The sequence below is a fragment of the Motacilla alba genome, chromosome 2 (genome assembly GCF_015832195.1).
Source record: "Motacilla alba alba isolate MOTALB_02 chromosome 2, Motacilla_alba_V1.0_pri, whole genome shotgun sequence".
NCBI classification, from domain to species: domain Eukaryota; kingdom Metazoa; phylum Chordata; class Aves; order Passeriformes; family Motacillidae; genus Motacilla; species Motacilla alba.
Window position 1 is genome coordinate 140,485,753 of NC_052017.1, and position 22,778 is coordinate 140,508,530.

Below are 22,778 nucleotides of genomic sequence, written 5' to 3' on the forward strand. Positions count from 1 at the left end.
CAGCTTCTTCATTGTCTCTAGAGATGCACACAAGTTTAGTACTTTCACTCTAGCTGGGAATATACATGAAGACGGCTTTTTCTCCCACTCCTAATTCTGAAAGCCATGTTAAATTAGTAAGGTTGCCAACAAAGAAAACATGTTGTGAAGAACAAAGTCTCTGAAAGCAGGCAGCCGCTTCAGACAGAACAGCTAAAACACTTGTGAAAGTGCAGCTTGAGAAAAATGGAGTTTATAGCTCTGAGTGCAGCCGGCCTCAAGCTTACAATGAGAGATTAAAATCTGTTCGTCTAAATCAATTAGCACACACTGTGCACTTGAACCCAGCAGTCTGGGGAGGGCTTTGCATCACAGTACACACTCAGTGACAACACTCATTTCCCCAGCAGCAAGCTACATTTCAGCTTAATAGCTAAAACATTCCCTTGACTACATTCATAACCAAGGCTCCTGCCTCTGCAGCAGCTCCATAAGAGCCACACATGAACTCTTTACCTTTGAACCAAAGTGACTAACGCTCACACAGAGCTGCTATTCTCCATGCAACACAACCTCGATTTAAAATGGATACACAGTCACAACAGCATCCCACAGAAATGTGCTCAACTGGACTGCAGTGATTTTGCAAGCTAGCAGAAAATGAACAAGCATTGAAAACAGGGATAATCCATCACAATATGCACTTAAAGTATTTACTAAATGTACTTGGGATTTAATTTATTTATAACAACTCAATGTTCTGGACGTCCATCACTACATTGTGTAAATGTAACCAAGTCTTACTCTAAGATTCTCATTTCAGCACTGGGCTTAGTACCTGCTTGAAAGAAAGGGAGATTTTTTTACTTCTACACAAGAACAAAGGTGAAGATGATTTCTCAGCAACATGAGTCATTATAGTCTTAAATGACAGTTTCCAATCCTAGTTCTCAAACTGTAATCTGGTCATATCTCCGTGCCAAATTATCTCAGATTATTCGAATGCATCATTACTCTCTTGACGCAAATAGTTTAATCCAGCCATTTCTCGGGTTTTTTAAAATCGCTGTAATACTTTTACTATGGACTTGCATACGTAAACGGTGAATATAAAAGATGACCTGCCTGAACAGATTTTTTTAAAAATAAAAACCCTCGTTTCTTCATGGATATGTACCAGGCGTCCCCCAAATATTCTCAGCACAACACACCCACTTCCTCTTTTCCACCATATAGTTCTTCCTCTCTACACTCACTTTCCTCAGCCTGCTCCAGCATCCCTAAACACCAAATGAGTAAGAGGCTGCTCTGAGGGCGGCCAAGTCAAGGCTCCCCTTGAGCTGGCTGAGCAAATGGCACTCCTTGTGTGTACACACGTGTCCATGTCTATAGGTACACAGGACATACAACTTCACCCTCTCCTCAGAGATGCTTGGCTTCTGGGGGAAGAGGGCTTGGAAGACAAGCACATCTGATATGTATCTTTTCTAGCACAGCCAGGAAAAACAACCTTCAGTCTTACAAAATGACATCTTCATACTTCAGACTATTTCAACAATGTCCCAAGTTTACTTTAGAGATCAGGCTTGATCTCATCACAATTTGGGGAACTTCTGAGGTTGGGAAAAAAGAGACCAAACCACTGCTGCCTGCCTAAGTCCAGTTTCTGTATTTAGAGGACTTGTCTGGACAGAGAGCACTGTTTTGCATTCCTTTCTCACCTCCATCACATTATTCAAATTTTAAAAGTGAAGATAGAATAAACAGAAGATTCAGTTTCATTTTCATGCACCTAACCCCTGGACTAATTCTGGACTAATCGTAAATGGTGCAAATCAGGCTTTGCATACTGCCTGGCACCCTGAAAGCCTACAGTCTCTACAAGCCAAGCTTCAACACTCCCACCACTGCTTAACCCTGTGAAATCAAATACATTAAGCAGGTGTGTCTGGGACTAAGTAAGGGCAGAAGCTGGTCCTGCAGACGAAAACACATTAACAATGCTATTTATCATGCTCAGCAGAACAAACACCATCTCTGCTTCAAAACAGAGTAATGGCAATACCAATGGCTCTTACTCTTGGGAGAAAATGGACCCTGTTCCCAGGCATATCTTTCACTTTGGGGTGGGCTGAAGTGACTCCAGGACAAACACTCATTTATGTATTCTTCAGTGTTTCCATCTGGCAGCTCTGCCAAGGGAGGGGAGTGGTGTTAGAGAAAAAGACATCCCCCGTCCTCACCTCCAACTCCATTTTGCAAAATGCCTATTTTTAGCCCTCAGTGTACATACCGAGGTGCACAGCACCACTACTGCAGTAATGGCAGCCACAAACCTGCCTGCTTGTTTGCCATCCATCAAGTACTCGCACAGGGCTGCATCAAACTGCAGAACAGGCTCAAATACTGCTCCAAACTGAAGTCCCAGCCAGCTCCTTGATATTAGTTACTATAGAAACCAGTCCCTCGGCACAGGCGCTCACAGCAGGAAATCATGCAGATTTCAATTTTACATAGTAATAAATGCTGCGGGAGAGGAGAATTTCACAACAATTGCAGGGGCTGATTGTACAAACTCAGACCTCTTCCACCCCACGACACTGCAGATGAACGTGCCCACGCACACGATTGCCACTGCTCCTAGTTTTGAAGTGGTTTCTACAAAGCTTGAGTTGGGATGGATGCTGGAAAGGTGGTAGTATTTTTCAGTGGCTTCATTAGACTGGAAAACATCCTCATTTTTACATACAAGAAGCCCACGTGAAAACAACAAAACAAGCACCAACTGCAAAACAGTAGGAAGATTTAAGCATTGATACAAGTACAGACAGTCCAAATATTTTACAGGAAGTACTGTCAGGTCACAACCCAGGGCTTCTTTGGAAACAGCCCATCTTCCTCTTCTTCTCCACCCTGTCCAAAAAAACAACCTGAATAGAGGGCAGGTCACAGATTAATTTGTAGAAAAAAAATGGTGTAGAAAGCACAAAGACAAGAGGGAGGACTCTGAGCCCTGAAACGAAACAGTGAGGTAATATTATTATAACTTTTCAGAAGCAGTTCTACAGGTTGGACTCCATCATGCGTGGGAGTGGAAGAGGAAGACAAACAGCACAATGCACTTCTTGTCCCAGGCAGACCTTAATTTTCTACTGAAATTCAAGAATCAGTGGGGACTCTTCCCCACCTTTCTAAATGAGCCTCAACAGGGCAGGTTTTACTACATCAACCAGGGAAGAAAAGAGCAGGGAACTGCTTCACTGAAGAAAACTAACGTGAAGGGAGGAGGGAGGGGGTGAACAGCTTGCACAGCAACAGGGACAAACATTTGTGCTGGCAACACCCGACAAATCATCAAGCAAACAGAAGGACAAGAAAATGAAGGAAGCTGGTCTATTTTTAAGCAAGACCTCATTATTACCATGAACATGCACTGCTTCCCAAGAAGCAGCAGGTATGCAAACATGAGATGAATCCTATCACGGAGTAAATCACCTGGCAGCGGAACACTAGTTTGCATGGACACACACGGAGAGAACACATACGATTTACGGGCCTGACACCTACGAAAATGTGTGGAAGAGCATCCTTCTGGGAGGCAGCCTGAATTATGGAGAGCAAAAAAAAAAACCTGTTAGACAATGCAAATGTCACTGCTGCTTCTGAAAATGACTTTTGTTACTGCTTTTGTTAATGATTAGATGGAGCCCATTGTTATGGACACTCCACTCACAATTAGTCTGCTGCAGCTTTTAATTTCACTTTTTGTATAGCTCTCTCATGTCATTAGAAACAAACACAGTTTTTGTACAGCCAGGGTAGGAATAGACTGAGGGAACTGGAGAAGACACCCCAAGTGAAAGCACACATTTTATATCACAGCCTTTGCACAAACTGCCTTGCTGATACAAAGGAACTTCCCAAGCGGTTCACAGACACGTGGACTGGGGGGCAGTGAGGTTAACTGCAGGACTCTGGTCAGGTCCACACTCACATCCCCAGAGGTCTGGCGAGTTTGCAAGAAGCCAGCTGACAGCACCAAATCTGATACTTCACCAACACATGTCTTCTAGGAAGCCACCACTGAGGTGACCACCAAAAGGACAACCCCCAAACCTGCATTTCCAGGCAGCTGTGAGGCACAAAGCACAAGCCCACAGAAGCTCAGCAACTCCTTCGCAGCCTCCACAGGCTGTTATGGGCAAGGTCCATGAAGTAAGAAGCACTACCCTACTTCACAGAAATCTTGCTTAGTCTGAATTGATTTTCTAATTCTCTTCCCACAACACAGAACTTCCCTTTCTCTCGTATAGCAAATAAAAAATATACTAAATAAAACTCTATGTGAACAGATCTTTAGCTACCTTTGTTACCCAGCTGGTGACAGATTAAAAATAAATAAGTAAGAGCTGCAACAACTCTCTTGTTGTGATTACTAAGGATTGTAACTATGTGCCAACTAGTAATTTATCACATCAAAAGGCTGCTTGAATTAGCCTGAAAGGGGATCTCCCACCACAGAAACATGTGCTACACTGGGAAAACCAACCACCAACCAAAACCTCAGCCTCCACTTGCAAATCCACATCCCATCATCAAAAGGATGCTTTTGCATTTTTGATTCTAAACTAATAAATCATCTGAAGGAAATCCTAGAGCCACTTACAATTTATCCTCATTACTTCCCAAACTGGATGATTAAGACATTAAAAGTTTAGTTCTGTTGCCAAGACTGAGAAAATTCTTTACAGCTACAAAACCAGTATTTAGTTACTGAAGTGTAGGTGCTCTGCGTGAAGATGCCCACAGAGATATAAAATCATAATGTAGCTGGAAACAACAATCAATCCATCCATCCCAAGCCTGCAGAAAAACCAGGATCTGATATTCTCCCCTCCTAAAAGCAACACAGCTGTATAAGGAGAGAGAAAAAACCACAACCAAGTGTATGAAAAATTAACTCTGAGCTGTTCCCCCTCCCCACACTCCCAAAGATTTCCAATTCAGATCATAGTGAGCAGACTTACATTCAGCCATGTGAAAAAAGTCCAGCCACTGCTGTCTTAACACACCAGCCCACTTCTTGGACGAAGTACTGAAGAAGCTTGTTTGCTTCTTCCTCCCTCGCCCTTTTTTTTTCTCCCCCTCATAGAAGCTGGTCTTGCATTCAAATTTTCTGTTTAGCACACAAAATTACCTGGTGGCTTTACTCCCTTTCTAACAACATTTCAGTCTCTCAGCACCTCAGCAAGTTCAAAAAAATACTGGGTTGTAGGGCAAATACAAACTCCACTCCTGCATCACTCTCTGCACTATACAAAGGGACATCTGACTGTGTAAGTTATTATAGCATTTATTTTTGTCTACTGGCCTGAATATTACTCCTTAGGTAGGGACAAATCAGCAGAAATGTTGTCAATGACCCTGAGCTAGATTTTGTCTTGAACTCAAGGAAAAAATAAGGCATAAATAAATAATATTTTATGCTGCAATGCCTGCACTTATCCAAAGAAAAGATAATGGCCATGTTTTACCTGCAGTGCAGCCTTTTCAAGCCCTTAAGTATAAAATCTAGTCATTAATAACCAAACCACTTCTCTTGTGTTGGAGCATGTTAGATGTTCACCCCATTTTGACTGCTCCAGCCAAACGGGCTCACATCAGAAGCAGAGTTCTCAGGGTGACACACTTGTTGACAAACATGGACTGACATTTGCTACTGGTCTAAAGAGAGATGGGAACACAGAAACAGTGAATAACACAACACGGCCTTTGTGATTTGTAGTTTTAGCTGTTGTTAAGCAGAATATCCAAGTCCCACTTCTCCAAACACAACATATATGTAATATGCATTCAGCTTCAAAATTACTGCCAATGATTCTGATTTTGGTCCTGCATTTTGCATCATCTTCATGAAAATATAATGGAAGACTGAATGGCTCATTTAAATACTTTTCTTCCTGATTATTTTATATATGAAAATCCACAAAGAAAAAGTCTGGACTGTATTATTTTTCTTCAAAGACTCCACAGGAGGAATAAGTACTTATGACAAAGTCTTATCTTAACTGACAGGAAGCTCAAACAAAGGTTTTGCTATTTGAGTGTCAGCATCTGAAATTAAAGAGGAGTCAGACGAAGGAATGGGACAATGAGAATGCCTTTCCTCTTGTGACCAGCTTTGTTTTCACTCTGAAATTAGGCACAGATCACCATCACATCTCCCCAGTCCATAGCCAGGAGCAAAGCAGTCTATTTCAAAAATGTTATACAAGTGTTTGTGTATTGCTGTAGATTGTGGTGTCTTTCTCCTCCCCAGGCTTCACTTCTGTTCCATCTTTTTTTGTTCCCTCCACAAAAATAAATAAATCAATAAAAAACACCTTTCAGTACTGTCCATTACATTCTGCTGTAGCACCAAGACCCTACCATACCTTGGCTGACACTCTGCCATATTTGCAGTGAGCAAGATCCTGGTTCAGAAGGCCTAAGCACACTTACCTGGGAGACCAGAGATAATTCCAGCCCTGCAGCACTTTGTGCAGCTTGGCACCTTGGGAAACCTCTTCAATACATACAATATAGATCCTGGCCAAAATAAAAATGGATCACCCAGACTAAGGACTGTCTGAAGGGGTACTTGCACACTACCTGGAACAGCAGGGATGCAGAGTCTGTCCAGGAACTCCGACCTGCAGCAGAGGTACTATTTTGAGCAGCCTTATTAAACATGAAGAGCAGTCCCTGAGTAGTGCCATAGAAGAGCTACCTGACGTAGACACTTGCAAGTATTAATCAAATTTAATTTTCTAAGTAAAAGTGTTAAAGCATATTTACATTTTTGTGTGCTGTTGAAATTTAATGAGGCCTGAAAAAAGTGCAGGCACTTTAACACAGCACTTCTTCCACACTCATATATCCGGCCCATCAAAAGTGTAACATTAAAATTACTATGCTGATTTTGGTCCCTGCTGCTGCTGTATGCCATGCAGACACAGACTGAGTTTTGCTTCCAAATCTACTCAGTGCCCCTTGGTAGCTGGCTGACTATCCACAGTATCTTCCCTGACCTCAAAACCCTCAGTCCAGCAGAAAGGGTCTCCTACTCAAGTGGAATTTCCTCCAACTCTGCATTGCCTTAAAATCCTCTCAGACATCTGTAAAATGAAAGAGATGGAAAACATACTAGATGTCAGAATTACAAAGGCAGGGAAAACATACCTCTAGTAGCACTTGCCAAGAGGGAACTTAAAACAGCATTACAATCCATGGAATTCAACCGGCCAGAGAAAGCTGTGTGATACACTGACACCCTCTTGAAGTGATTTGACTAATCTGCTAATATCAAGCACACCTATGTATATGCAAAACCCTTCAATATGAATGAAAAACAAAAAACCACAAGACTTGAGTATCATCTGCCTCATTAACAACCTCACTTTGAAGATCAATTTTAAGCTTGGGTAAATCAAAGCTTTTAGATCATCTTTCCATAAATTTTAATTTACACCTGTGCAGATGCAGGTAGGCAAGATTGGGGCAGGGTTTTACTCGGAAGCTGCTGATGGTGTATTAAGTGGATATATAAGAAGTGTGCATATCTTCACATTAATCTCCCTCATAACACAAGGAGGATAGTTACTTTTCACACCTACTTTTTCAAGTTCCTGAGCTCTAGTACTTAATCTACAAAGAACATTCAAATGCAGCAGAGGCAGAAGAAGACTAGCATACAAAAAGCAAAGCAATTTACACATGCCCTTTTACATACTGCTGAAAGCCCATTTAAACATATATCATATATAAACACAGTATTTGGGATGCACAGTTCTTGTCTTCATAAAGGAATATATTTTTATTGCACAAATAATCAGGTAAACAGAAATTAAATTAAACTAGATTTAAATTTCTTCCATGCTTCAGTTAGAATTGATGCTGATAAAAACATTTAGAATCCCAAATATTGAAAGAAACAAGCCATATAAGAAAAGCCTGAACTAAAACTCATGAGCACACATCTCCCCAAAAGGAAACTTCACTTTTAAGGTATTCAGGAGTTATTATTACACTATTTAAGGCATATTAAGGATTTAAAGTTACCCTGAAGCACCTCATTCATTTAATATTTTGTAAGCATTCTCTTTAATAATCATAGTGAGAGATAATACAGATTCCACTGCAGACTACCAAGTTCTGCTGGGCTGTATGCCAAACAGATGCAGCCTGAATAACAAAAACTGCTACATAGATGTCTCTATTTTGTCAGAGCTCAAAAATCAAAACATCTGAAGGAATTTTGATTTCAAAAATCTCTGATGCCAGCAAAACCAGCACACACTGCTATACAGCTAGCATTACTTTAAATTAGCAACATAACTAAACAATCTCTCCCATTCAAATGATGATTCTCAGATGACCAGACCCACAGGAATCTAACATTTTGGTGATACATGCATCATAACTAATTTCCCTGCGTTTTCCCTTGTCAGGCTAAAATCAAAGCATTGAACCAAGGGAACTAAACTGAGGAAAAAAGAGACAACTTTGGGTTGATGCACATCAAAATGGAGAGATAGCAAAGGAGGAAGCAAAAGCCGAAATGAGCTGGTTGGGAATTAACGTGCATATTGAGTCATCACAAAACATCAGGCACTTCACGTTCAGGGCTTTTCCTACTTCAGAAGCTACAAAGGGAAAAAAATAGAGCAAAGTACAGGTTATCTGACTCATCCAATCAGGTTTTACCACAGGCAGAGCTCCAATTATGCCTTCTACCTGAGCTCCAGATGGGAACGTGAAGATTAACATGGCTACCAATGCAGGATTAGAAGGAAGTAAATGGCATGGAGAGAACAATGCACCAGAAGAGCAAAGACAGTGCTTGGGAACAGCAGTAATGGCAATGATGTGAAATAAGCTCTCATTCTTGAACACTTGGGGACTGAAAGGAGATTGTCTCCCCTTGCATGTGTGTGAACATGTATACCCTGGCAAACAGTTTTTCTTCTTTCAAAGCTAATGCTGCTGCAAACAGATTAAAGAGTAGCCAGAGTTCTTCTGTTGACTGATAAAACACTTGCATCAGCTAGATCAATGAGTCTTAAAATAACAGGCCACTTTCTGTAGAACTACAAGCAATTACAAACTAAAGGCAGCACCAGCTTCACCACACTTCAGTCATCCTACAAGGAACTAATGCTGTCCCTCCAGAGCAGGCACCTGCTTCAGCATTTTCATACACAGTTAGCTCCCAGAAGAAGCATTTGGCTCATGCAATGATAAACCAGCCTCATGATGTAAAATATACCAACCTCCCTTCCTTTGTCATGGGAAGGGCTACTCAAGTCTCATATATCCCCAGCATCTAAACATGACTTTGTCTGACTCTGGTTAATCTGTTAAATGTAAACTTTGGTTTATCTGTTAACCCTCTAAACAGTGTGAAACACAGCCAGATGTTTGATTAGACAATCAGATACATAATTTTATATAGTGGGTAAGTAACAGGGAAAATTTAAGAAAGGATTTTTCACTTTAGGTAACCACTCAAAGGGAAAACTGAGAGCCTGTTAAAATTCCCATATCAGAGAAAAAAATATTAAGTTTTTCTGTTTCAGTTTTGGAATAGAATTCCTTAAACTGATGGCAAAATGTTTTTATTGAACTGTGCCCTCATAAGTCATAGGGATTTTTGCCATCACCTTCCCTGGGGACAGGTGTTTATCCCTGTCCACAGCAAGGCGGAATGATCAGCATTTGTTAAAGGAGCAAGGTGCAACCTCAGAGATAAACTTGAATGGGCACAAATGGAAGTTGGGCTGGGTGGCAGATCAGAACCACCAGCTAACTTGGAGTTTTGATTCATTGCCCAGAACATCACTTTCTAAAAATAAAACCAAAATTCCCTTCTATCCTTTCAGTCAGGGAAGGCAGAAGACAGAACAGAGGAGCTATACAAATTTGGCGTGCCTGGATTCACAGAGCTCCTTTTGTAAAGGATGTGTTCGAAGAGATAAGAGACAAGACAGGACACAGCAGAAAGTGTAAAATACCCTTCAAAAACCCACACAAGCCATTTTTTGTTTGAGACTGGGAAAGTTTCAGTCATTCTGGTATCTCAATGAAAGTCTTATAAGCCTGCCAGCACAGCTAGAAGACAAGTCTCAAGGATTTTGGTAGTTTTACTTTGCTTCCCCTTGGGGAAAGCAGAAGAAAGAGAAGAGAACATGCTTGAAGGAAGGACATGTTAGAAATCCAAGTGAAGTTCTTCCTTGAGTCTCATCCTTAGTTTATTCCACTTTCTGTCATGTTTATTATTTTATGTAAGTAGATTACCTATAATTTACAGTAGGTTTTCATATAATGAGGAACTTCTTATCAGAATGTAAATATTAGCTTTAGACAGGAAAAAGAAGTATTCTTCCCTCTTGTCATTCCTGTTAGCCAGAGGTGAGGGAAGTCTGACTGAGCCTGCACTCTGCTAATGGGAATGAACACCCTTCATGTCAGCAATATTACTTTCTTACTCTCCAAGTCAAATGCCAATAGCACATTAGGACTTTGAAAAATGCTACAAAACCTTTAGGCTTAGAGGTGACAAGAGCTGCTCCCTCAGCAGATTTATCTGCACTTTGGATTTAATCTTCACTGTCCAAGGACAGTGACTATGGGGAATGCCCTACACCACTGCAGGGACATCTGCACACGATGCCTTGGTCACTGGGCATCCAGCATCAGAGAGAAGGAGCCTTTTGTCCCCTTTCAACTCAGCAGTCTGAAAAGAATGCCAGCTGCACTGTTTTGGCTCTCCATACTCACCAACAAACTAAGACAGCTACCCAGAGAAGCCCACAGCCCAGGAAAATTCAGTTTGACCAAGAACATCAGACTTAAAGGGGAAGAACAAGCAAAGTCTTTGCTCAAAGATATAAGTACAGGTCACCGTCATCATTATTGGCAGACCCTAAAGGCCATAGCACCAGCCAGTATCTGCTGCCTCCAGCAGCCCTACAGTTATTTATTCCAGCTGAGTATCAAGCCTTTTACATTTACACAAGGTACAGAGGCATCAGTGAATACAGATTTCTGTAAATCTTGCTTTCTAAAATATTATTCATCAACGTATAATTCAAATGGTAATTAAGAAGTGTTCACATGATTGATGACACATTTAAATTACAGGTTTCCAGCATTTTTTTTTCAGTAAAGACAACTTCCTTTTTCACGTGCCACTTTTTCAAAGTGCAAGTCCATCTAACAGATGTCTCACAGATCTGCTTGTCAATGTAACAAGACTTCTTTTTATGACTACAAATGGTATAAACCACACAGCATTCTGTTAAACTCAATATTGACACATCTGCTTACCACGTGTATTAGTAGCCATGTCAGCCACTTTCTGAAAGGCATCCAAAAAGGCAGCAGCTGCTACTACTGTAGTCCTGAAATGCATACAGATAACAAAACATTAGCAGTGTCTCATTGATGCCTATTTAATTACTGCCAAAAACATTTAGGCTTATAAAGAATAACACTGTGAACTTGCAGAGGCCACAAAAAGTATTCTCTTTTATATCTGAACTTAGCCTTTTCCCTCCTTCATTTCTTAATCCCTTCCTTGCTTTGTGTTAGCACTATGGACTTGGAGGCTGCCACGCTAATTCCATGCTGAGAATTGCACAGGACAGGTGCTGTTTCAAAAGAGCACAGCCACCCTCCTTCTAGCTGATTTCCTCTGAAGAACTAATATTAAGCAGTCAAACATGAAAAACAAATCTAACACACATTATACTTCACCCATTAGTGAACAAATTATAGCCACTGCTATTTTCAGGGAACATGCATATTTTAAGAATAAACATGCAGGAACTTCCTTTTATCTAGGATCCTAGCCAAACAATTGCCTGCATTTTTCATGTGGGGAGCATGAGCGTCCCTTGAAACAAAATTTTTTGGAAATCAGACTGGTTTGGAGTTCTTGGACAAATGGAAAAGTGGAAAAAGAAGAAAAAAAAACCCCTCAATTTGAAGAAAAAACCAAAACAACTCAAACCCACAAAAAAACACCAACCCCCAAAATAAACAAAACTCATTTCTGATCTAGTGCTCCCCCAAGCAGGACCCTTCCTGAGAGGTACACCAGCAACCTCAGACTTCATAATCCAAAGCATCAACCTCACTATCCCAATCTCCCTCCACGTTTGGAAAGCACCCACAGGCCTGTGGTGGACAGATCTGTTCAAGTGGACAGCAAACGTGAGTTACAATTTCCAGACACGTTTGTTCTAGATAAGCACGCCCAAGAGCCCTGAACATCTCAGGTCAGTCCCAATTTTTGAAGGTTTATAGTCTGCTTGACCCAATTAAAGAGAAAGTAGGCCGGAGCTCTACAATTGTGCCCTCTCCACAGTTACCTCATGGCTCTGTTTCTGCACATCTTTTCTAACAGTAACTCTGATTTTCTCTCCTGGTGGTGTCAGTCAGCCTTTTCAAGCAAAATCCAGAACAGGGACTATCACATTCACTTTGTTTCAAGAGCTCCTTGGTAGCCTCAAAAAACCCAGCAGACCTGCAGGGAAGCTGATCCTCAGCCAGAAAGACCACAGGACTGCTTAATTAGGTCAGATTTTATGCAAGTCTCACTCCAAATATGCTCAAGGTAAAGAGGACATAACTGGCAGTGTAGTAAATGGCCTACTGACAGCACAAAAGATTTGCACACACACACAGAAAAAAAACGCCCCGGCGTGAGTGGACCAAGCAAATGCATAAGGACTCTCCACATGCCCAGGAGATTAAAGGGAGGGCAAACCCCCTCACCCTGACAGCTAGCTAGCAATATTGGGCCCTGGAACCAGAAAACCTTCTCTAAAATTTTCCTTAACACTGTTTGTGATTTCCATCTTCCAAACTTGTGGGTCACACTGTTATTCATGTACTAGGTTGTTAATTATTAAATATATTGCTAATAACAAAGTTCCATTTCCCCAGTAAAAAGATCCAGAAAGATCTGGCTTCCGCTCAAATGACATCTGCTGTCCTTTATCAGAGCACACATAAATGAAACAGCAGCAAAAGGCTCACATTTGCTAGAAACAAACAGCAAATCCTCGAACACAGGCTTTCAAGCTGCCGGCTTGCATGTTCCTGTAGCACTACACTGACAGAATGCAACACCACAGGATTGGGAAATAAACAAAAGTATGCCTCATGCCATCCCAAAAAGCCTGTGTCTGGAGAGTACAAAATGCTACAAAAGTTCTCCACTTTTCCTCTTTCTCTATTTCCTCTACATCTTCCATACTCACTGTGACATGATTGCTGGAAAAGAAAAAAAAAAAACAGGTGCAAGTGTGGCATGTTAGGCACAGTGCAGCAGAACAGCATATTCCAGCTGTTTAGGGCAAATGAAACAAACCCCCAGCTTCTCTGGGAATGATAATGCAACACAGAACCACAAACCAGACTGCCAATAACCTGTTACCACTACAGCTGCTGGGGAAGAAAAGCTGGTGCTTTGTAGAGCAGAGAGGAGACTGTGGTTTAGGGAGAGTTGTGAGGAAATTGAGCTTGTATTTGTATCAGCAGAAACAAATTTTACAAATGAATAAATTCTAGAGGTAGAATTGGTCTGAGTGTGATACTTCTGTCATATACCAAAAAATCCAGAGCGCCATTTTCAAAGTATACCCCAACTCTTAAGTTTTAATAATCACCAATGTATGATCCAGCAAAGCAATTCTCTTCATTTTTAAGTCAGAAGAAAATGGTGTTAAGGCTACCAAAGATCTTTTAATATTTTGAGCCCTCTTCCAAAATAACCCCTTTATATTCTACACTAATAAAAAGGACAACATTGACCTAACTCCAAATGTGTGTTCACTAAACAACAGAAAACTCTTCCCAACTTTTCATCAATATTGATTAAATTTAGTTCATTTTATATTTATTATGTACAGCTGATGGCATATTGTGAATTTTCCTAAATATGTTAAAACACCACTAGTACTATTTAAAAAATTACATGCAGATGCTGACTAAGAAATATGCACAATTTTACTAGGACGTGCTTAGAAAATTATCCTTGCAAAAGCCTCATGCAATCTTAATGTTTGCACATACAAGGAACTGTAGAGGATCTTGACTGTGTAACATAAAACTTACCGAAGCTGAGACTGCAGTTTCCCAGCTTTATTTATAAAATCTTCCCACACTGGATAACTTCCCTGCAATAAAAAACAAAACACAACAATGAACACTTGATTTGAGCATTCTGATTTTAATACTATTGATCAAATTAAACTAGATGTAAAACAATAACTGAAACTGAATCCTAAATCCATGAACACCAAAATTGACTGCTTCTGAATCCAGATGGAACAGTAGCCCTCTGATGAGGCTTTACAATTTTTCTGAATAGAAACACTGGGCACGAGGGATTTCAACTGAAGCAGCAAAAAGAAATTATTTTCTTTGGATGGATACAGCAAAAACCAAGCCCATTCAAAGCAGGGTACTAGTATACTGCAACAGCATGTACAGAGAAGCTCCCAAAACCAAAGGTAGCATCAGAGTTGTTCTTCTTTACCAACTGATCATCTGTGTTTTTTCCACGTTCAGAGCCTACACAATGAAGTGTGACTTTAACAAGACACCACCTCAAGCACTGCCTCAATATAACTCTTGCACACAGAAAAAGCACAGTGACAGCTCAAGACAACCAGCTTTCCCAACAGCTACCTTGTCACAGCAAGACCTGTTTCCAAAACAGTCAAAAGCCTTGGAGACAATTTCTGAATTGAAGTTGATAAAACAGCATGGCACTGAGCATATACAAAGTGCTTAATAAGCTTTAATTCTTCCTTACTTCAAGTTTCCTATAGAATTCTCCCCATTTTTTAAGACTGAATTAAACCCCAAAGTTTTACTTAGAATATGGACATGAAGTATTCTTGCAAGTCCTGATCTTTATTTGCCAAATTTAAAACAAAAAAATTGCTCTCTGCTCCGAAATTGCTCTCTGCAGAGCAAGTACAAATTTTCCGCTAACAGCAAATGTGGTAGAAAGAAACCTCAACATTTCCCTTTGATTGGAGTCTAGAGAGTAAAATAAAATATCCCTGCTTCCTTTAATAAAGGTATAAGACTTGCTGTTACCAGAGCAACAACACAATAAAACCCAGATAAGGCAGATCCTCAAGGCTAACATTACCCCAGCTCTGACTGGAAGAGGTTGCAAGAAAGTGCTGTTGCTTGTAGCAAACTCAATCCACCCTCATAAACTGGTCTGATTTTTGTAAGTAAACCAATATCCACTGCCGTGAGAGACTGTGTTTTGTTTTCACGGCAAAGACAGGCCCTTCCCCAAAAGCTGTCCGACAAATTCCAGCTCCTCAGTACACCCTGGCAAGGCAGCTCCCAGACACCTGCTTGGAAGCCTACTGGTACTCTATTTTTCAGCAAGGCTTGTGGGGTATTTGCAAAAAGGAAAAAGGAAAGGGAAAAGACCCCAAACAATGCAAAGCAGGTGTTCATAAAACCTTGTTATACTCTACACATGACAGAGCCAGTGGCAAATACAGAAAGTGAAAGAGAAAATAGCAGTTATTGGGTGGCAAGACCTAGAATATAAAGTGCTTTGTGCTAAGCAAAAAATTGTCAGACATTTTAAAAATGAAAGAAACCTAATTAAGAGGCAAAAAATGCTATTTCCTTAAACCTATTAGTCTTACTGCAATCCCTGCTCTAGAGCCCGTCTCTCACTGTCACCTGGAAGCCGTGCATGCATTATGCATGTGCATGGCAGGAGCGCTGAAAGGCTGAAAGCCCTGACAATCACCAGCACGGCCCAAGGCTTTACAGGATTCTCCAGCAAAACGCAAGCCGGCAAGCAGAGGATACCAAAGCAGCCTGATGATGTTTCCATCTCCCTGGTGTATTATCCAGCTAAACACACCTGATGGCACGCAGGAGACTGACACCAGCCCTGCGTTTAGCTGCTTCCCAGGCAAGCTTAAGGGACTCCTATCAAAACACAGCTCAGGAAGAAACCCACTTTTATTATTTTGTGGTCAGTCCGGAAAGCAAAATTGGAGAAGTCAAACATTTCCACAGCTATTTAGTTCTTGTCTATAAAAATGCTCTTTTCCTCAAACCAAGCCTGCTTAAGTAAGTGGTAAGAGCTCACTTTATTTAATTGCTTGCTGTATTTGTTTGGTTGAAATCATTGCAGTTTGTTTACCTGGGCTCCCTGTATAGTGGCAAAGAACATCCGATCTCATTTCAGACATTAGAAAAATTGAGTTATTGGGGGTTTTTATGTCACTGAGTTATTGGGGGTTTTAATGTCACTGAATTAATACCTTTGCTGGTAGATTTTGTTGGAGTTCTTTTTTTTGCTTGTTTTTGAATTTTTAAAGAAAACTTTCCACCAGTTTTACATTAGGGATATGAAGTCCTGTATTATTTGCTCAGCTTGCCATGTCTTGGTCTCACACTCAGGTGAAAGTAAGAGGCATGTACTTCATCTGGGTACCAGAATAATTTGAGCTCACTTTTCCCTGCTGAAGCCACATCCACAAGCTCATCTCTCCCTCAGTTCATGAAGTCATGCACTAAACTGCATCATTCCTTTCAGCTTTTCCAAAGAACATTTCCACCACCACATCCCTGCTGAAACTGAAACCCTCTTCATTCCTACCTACAGCAAAAGTGTTCAACCCCTACCACCACTTCACAAGACCAAATAACCAGAGCTTTATCCCAACTCCAGCAGCGAGGAAGCCATGTAAGTGATGCCTGTGGGGACAAACCGAGGAGATGGTAGGAACCAAACTGGTGCTGTAAATCTACATAGTGACAGTGCCCAGGGCAGCAACTCCTTCCCCAAGAGCTCTTCCTGTGCCACCTGGAGCACGGCAGCCCTGCTGTGTCTCACCTCCAGCAACTGTTCTTGCTGTTGTCAAAGCAGTGTCAAGAGAAATGTTAACAGTGGTGAAAAATACACATCCTTGATTCAACATGTATTACTTTCTCAATTTAAACACAAAGAAACAGCAGGTGGAATTTGATGTCTTTGTCCAAGACATGCTTTTGTGACATAAAGGCTCTTCTAAAGAATAATAACACAGTATTTTTAATACTGCCTCTCCTAGAGCTTCCTCTGCTCCCTCTGTAATTTCCAATTTCAGCTGGCAGATAAAGAAATTAATTTCTCCCCTTTTAAATGTCAGGGTTACTCAGGCCTGGTGTTATCTGTGAAAGCAGAAGGCCTCCCCCAGGTGCAGCCACACTTAGGGAAGAGCCACTGCAGGATCCCGGGTCACAAATTCCCATTTAGCTTCTCATGGATTAAGCCAGGGATCGATTACAGTGAGGGTTTGTTTAAATAATTTTCTTTAAAATTGTTAAAGGATTAATCCAAGGACTATTTCCCCCAAAATAACTTTGTGCCCAATAATTTCTTAGTCATCAAGGAAGACATTTGACCTGTCCTCCACGGCATGGGTGTTTCCCACTGCCATGTGACGCCCCACGGCATCAGGGCCCCCGGAGCTCCTCAGCGGAGCTCAGCTGCCGCCCAGCATGTCACCAGTAAGCTGCAGCATGCCATTATCCTACCCCATTGCTTAATTAGTGGGCTTATAGGTGATTAGTCACCTGATCCCACAGCCCAGCTCCAGCTAATCTGTGCCAAACACAGGCAGGGAAAACACGGAAAACACCTTTCTGCCTCAGGGCTGAGAAACAAGCCGGTGCCTCGTGCCCGTCGCTCAGGTAGCCGGTCCGCAATTAGGGACATGAAACAGCTTCCCTCAGGGACAGCAAGTGCGTCTGGGAGTGCCAGACACCAACACCCAGACCTGGGCAGAGTCCTCCAAAGCCACAGCTCCGGGACTGCCAGGGGGAAAAGGGTGGGCCATCGTCATTCGGTGAAATCCCATCTGACACCCAGAGCCACGGACATAGGCAGATGTCTCAATTTTAGTCCACCTTCCTCACCATTCACATCTACTTTAATTGGCAACAAATTTAATCTTCTCCACTCAGGTCTGGTTTGCTCGTGACAATGACTAGTAAGTGATTTCTGTGTCTCTGTCGCCATCACTGAGCTTTTTCTTATGATTTTCTCCCCCATCCCATTGAGGAAGAAGAGAGAAAAAGCACCTGGCCACGCTCAGCCCACCACACCAGGGAAGAGCACAGAACGATCACCAAATGCAGCTTGGGAAAAAGAATTTAAGCCTTGGGTAGAAATTTTTTTAGGTTGGTGGACCAGCACAACCCCCCTACCTAAACACAACTCTACAAAAGATTTATGGAAGATAGTTTTTCCCTTCCTTTCAGGCCAGTGATCCCACACCAGGAATGAGAAGAGACACACGTGAGAAACTCAATGATTTCTCAAAAAAGGAAGGGTAGACTTGCAGCAAAGGATATTTACTGAAACTGTTATTAATGACATCTAAAGGCAAGAATAGGAACCCAGATTGCTGTATCTAAGAGTACAACTAAAGTATCAGGAGCCTTGACAGTTTTAAAATGTTCTCTCACTCTTTCTGCCAAGAAGTTACGGTTCTTTTTTTCCCATTAGGCAAAAAGGATGCTTACTTTATTAATTTATTTCCTTGCACCGCAATTCCCACATACAAAACTCATTCCATCTTCAAAAAACCCTTGTCAGTGCTTTGCAGCCCTATTAGCAGCTCTTGCTGACACATCAAGAACAAAGGCAGCGGTAACAGTTTGGAATCTTGTTCACAGCAACAACCCATCTAAACTGGGGGGCAGAGGGAAAGAGACAGAGAGGTGCTCTTCAGTAAAGCAAATCCAGAACTTAATTCTGGCTGTTTCACCTAGAGAGGTAACAGAGAGAGGAACCAGGCGAGAGAAGTGCCTTGGTTTTATCTCAGGGGTTGTCAAACCAAGAGCTGTATGCCTTCCAGGAAAGTACTAACAATGACTAACTGCAAGACTTCAATGGAATGGAAAAGAAAACAACTGCGCAGGTTACAGGAGTTAGAACTTCTCCACCTCAGTGTTGTTCAGCTATGATAAGCTAAAAAGTTGAGTCCCAAACGCACAACAGTGTTACAGAGCTCCACGCCCTAGTAACACATCCAAATGCCATAGATCTGGTTTTGGAACAAAAATTGTAACTTGGCTTGTGCACGTGTCCTCCTACCCCTCCAAAGTAAATCATGCTGGAAACAAAAGATTTCTTTTTATATTTTTACCAGATAACAGAATCACAAGGATTATTATGAATGTCTCATTTCTGTGGCATTCACTACACTACCTCCAAGTAGCAAAGAGACTTTATTGTGCTAAACACCACACAAGGTCACAGATGTTACACATAACGAATGGCAATCAGCAAGTATGGTTTGCACATAGAGACTACTACTTTTCCAGAGTCCTTTAACAGACAAAACTAGGAAAGAGTGGAGGGGAAGAGCACAGGAAAACAATAACAGTCTGAAAGAAAAAGGAAGAGAAAAAAAAACTTTAAAAAAGAATTTAAAAAAAAAGAGGGGGGGGGAATTCTTCCAGTCACAGATGTCTCGAAACATTGGAAGACACAACAGTTGACAGGCAGTTTCCCTTCTCAGGTAACATTTGGCACTGGAAGTTTTTCCACTTTTCTAAAAGAATCAATAGTCAACTGGGAGAAAGAGCACTTGGCCAGCCATAACTCCAGAAGTTAAAAACTGCCACCAAACACTAATACATCCTCCTCTGTTCAATCCACTCATTTAAACAAGTCCACGACTCATGGACAAGACTGCCTAAACCCTTAACAAGTCACAAAAAGTCTTGCAACATAAAGGTGAGAACAGAATCAGCACCACCTTGCCTGAAGTTCATAATTGCTCTTCTGCATCCAAAAAACTCTGCTTGGTGGCTTTGACTCTTTCTACTCTGAAAAGTATCAAGAGCCTCTCTCATGAATGTTTCTAAGCTGCATCTAAAGTGTCAAATCTTTCTACACACTGAAACAGGAATTTTGCTGGCAAGAGGAACTTCATTCTTTATAATGACATAGATATGTACACAAAATCTATTCCATTACTCCTTTGATTTTCAAATACACACATTCACAGAACAGCTTAAGTTAGAAGGGACATTTAATGACCATCTAGTCCAAGCCCCCTGCCAGGAGCAAGAATATCTTTTACTAGATCAGGTTGTTCCCAGCTCCATCCAGACCAAACATGAACACTTCCAAAGATGGAGAATCCACAACTTATCTGCGTGACATTCTTCCCTGTCTCACCACCTTCACTGTAAATTAAATCAATTTGTGTCCTATCTAAACCTAACCTATCTACTCCCTATTTCTTATATTCAGAATGAGAACTCAGTAAGCCAAGTCCCAACACTGATTTCAAGAGCATCCCTGATGCTGTCCATCATCTCTTTTTCAGTGGTGAAGAACAAGAAACAATCAGTTTGGCTTCAGCAGAGAAGTTTCAGATTGCACAACCCATTCAACTATAAGAGCAGGTAACAGGCAACTCTGAAAGGTCAGGCAGCTTCCTTTCACTAGAGCTCTTTCGGGAAGAGTAACACATTTGTATAGAGGTCTTGCAGAAATACTGCCACAAGAGAAGGAAAAGGAGCAGCTGAATTCAAGGTCCCATCTGTCTTTCTAAGCTGAAGGTATTCCCAGGCATAGGGGAAGTTTGAGCTTGGCTCCATCAGCAAAAGGGACTCTCAACTTGTGCTGGGCCTGGAGTGAAAAGGCACCAACAGCAAAAGACATGAACTTCACAGGATCTCACAGCAAGAGCTGAACACACACACCACTGAACAGAGGAGCAGACAGGTACAGACTCAGGGTCTGAGAGATTATAGTGCATGCAGGTAAAAGCAAAAGCACAAAGATCAGAATGAGATGTCATTTAAGCAGTAACTACCCTTAAAAGGAAAGCAAGCAGGGGTAATTAAAATCACAGTCTTGTATCCATACATTCACTTTCATTATTTCTGCCTCTTGTTTAGGGAATGGCAGGATTAGAAACAGGTTTCCCTCAGCATGCATAGCATAAACAGGCATGCCAAGCTTTGCTTTTCAAGGACATACATTATCAGAACATTGAAAACTATGCTACAAAACACTGCTGAAGTCATCTCATACACTATTAAAAAAAAACCTGTCAACTGGGTATTTCTTCTATGTATCACAGAACCACATTAAATATTTTCAAAACGGTTTAGTTTTTAGTTTAAATAGTATATTAGGACAATAAAGAAAACAGATAATGACATGAAAAAAAATCAAGACTAAAATCCGGTCAGTAAAACCCAGAAAAGAGTATTCACACCATTGGGGTAAAAAACCCAAACAACACCACCAGAGATAACCATTCTTTCTACATTCTCAAACCACCTGAAGAACTCTCTAAAGAATCCAATTCCCTTAGCAGCAGCAGCATTGAAATGCAGCTCTACTTTGCAAGAACACACATTTTTATTAGATCTCACTAACCATTTAAAGGGGAAGAGGGAACCTAAGTCTGGTACCATTCTGTTGTCAGAGCTCTGGAGTCTTTAATTTGTATTATAATAATGCTTGCAGTGTGTTAGCCCATGCTTAAACATCCCCAGTGGAGGATACCAGTTGCTCTGTGGTTGTGACTACAATCTGTAGTACAGCAAGGACCTGTGAAATCCAAACAAATCCAACTCATGAGCCTCCTTCTATGTCAACAGGGACCACGTCAAATCTGTACTGTCCACAGTTCAGTTTCATGGTTTATAAGATGAAGAAACTCAACTCCAAAGCAGCCACTTCATGGTTTAAATCCAAGATTGGGTAATTAGCAAACAAAAGTTAGACTCGTACTGTGAGAAAATACATCATGCATAAACATACAGTCTCTCCTTCTCTAAACATAGGAAGTTATTCAAAAGACATGGGGGGCGGTGGGAAACAACTAGCCACAGCATCTAGAGACCTTTTATCCCATGCCACATTAAAAAGCTGGACATTAAGTAGTCTTCCCGAGGAAGCGTTTAGCTCCACATTCTTTACTGCAGGTCTGAACAAGTTTGCAAGGCTGAATAGCAGATTTCTCCTCAGAGACTCATCAATACCGCCTTTCATCCACTCAATCATTAAGTGGCCACTGTACATACTCAGCAGCTATTTTCTAAACCCACAATATTTCAGCTGGATCAAAACAAAGATAATTAAAATATCAGGAGGCAGTCAGTCAAGTTAATACCTACACAGGACAGCCTCAAGCCAACAGCCCTGTGTTGGTAATGTCACCAACACCACTGGGGTCTCATCACTTCTTTCCAAGCAAGCAGAAACCCTAATTTCTGACCATCCACTCAACACAATCTCCATCCCACAAGCAGTCATAACAATCTTCAGGACCCAAATTACTAACAAGTACTTGAGCTGACCAGGAAAGTACCCAGTGGGAGAAAGACAGCAGCCGGGTACACCTGTTTTTAATGCTTATTGACCTTTGCCTCATGACAGACAGTGAAGCGTAAGTATGCTTATCACAGGCTATTTTCTTTCCATTTTACTCATGAGAAGATAAAGAATCCCTTTCAAGCTCCCAATTAGACCCGTGGTTTGCTCATGGGCAATGAGCATCCATGTGGTTTGCTCATGGATGGTATTGTTAAGAGACATCCCAAATACAGCTTTATTAACAAAAAATTCTAAATGATGCCTCTATACAGGTGGCTTCAGAGAAATTACAAAGCATGCATGAGACCTTTGTAGCAAAAAAACAAAAAAAAAAAAAAAAAAAGAAGATAAATCTCATGCTCAGGTG

The 22,778-nt window shown here is 41.2% G+C and overlaps 1 protein-coding gene across 18 annotated transcripts in view; it reads right to left on the reverse strand.

Moving 5' to 3' along the window:
- The window catches only part of MTSS1 (MTSS I-BAR domain containing 1), a 126,110-nt gene that overhangs the window by 95,221 nt on the left and 8,111 nt on the right, over positions 1-22,778 (reverse strand). For 16 of the 18 annotated variants that reach the window (XM_038129044.1, XM_038129064.1, XM_038129050.1 and 13 more), the window contains 2 exons: positions 14,143-14,204; positions 11,347-11,420 (listed from right to left, as the gene is read on the reverse strand). In XM_038129044.1, coding sequence (XP_037984972.1) covers positions 11,347-11,420; positions 14,143-14,204 — 136 coding nt within the window. Of the gene's footprint in view, positions 1-11,346; positions 11,421-14,142; positions 14,205-22,778 lie in introns of those variants that run through there. The other 2 variants (XM_038129052.1, XM_038129053.1) reach the window with 2 other exon arrangements.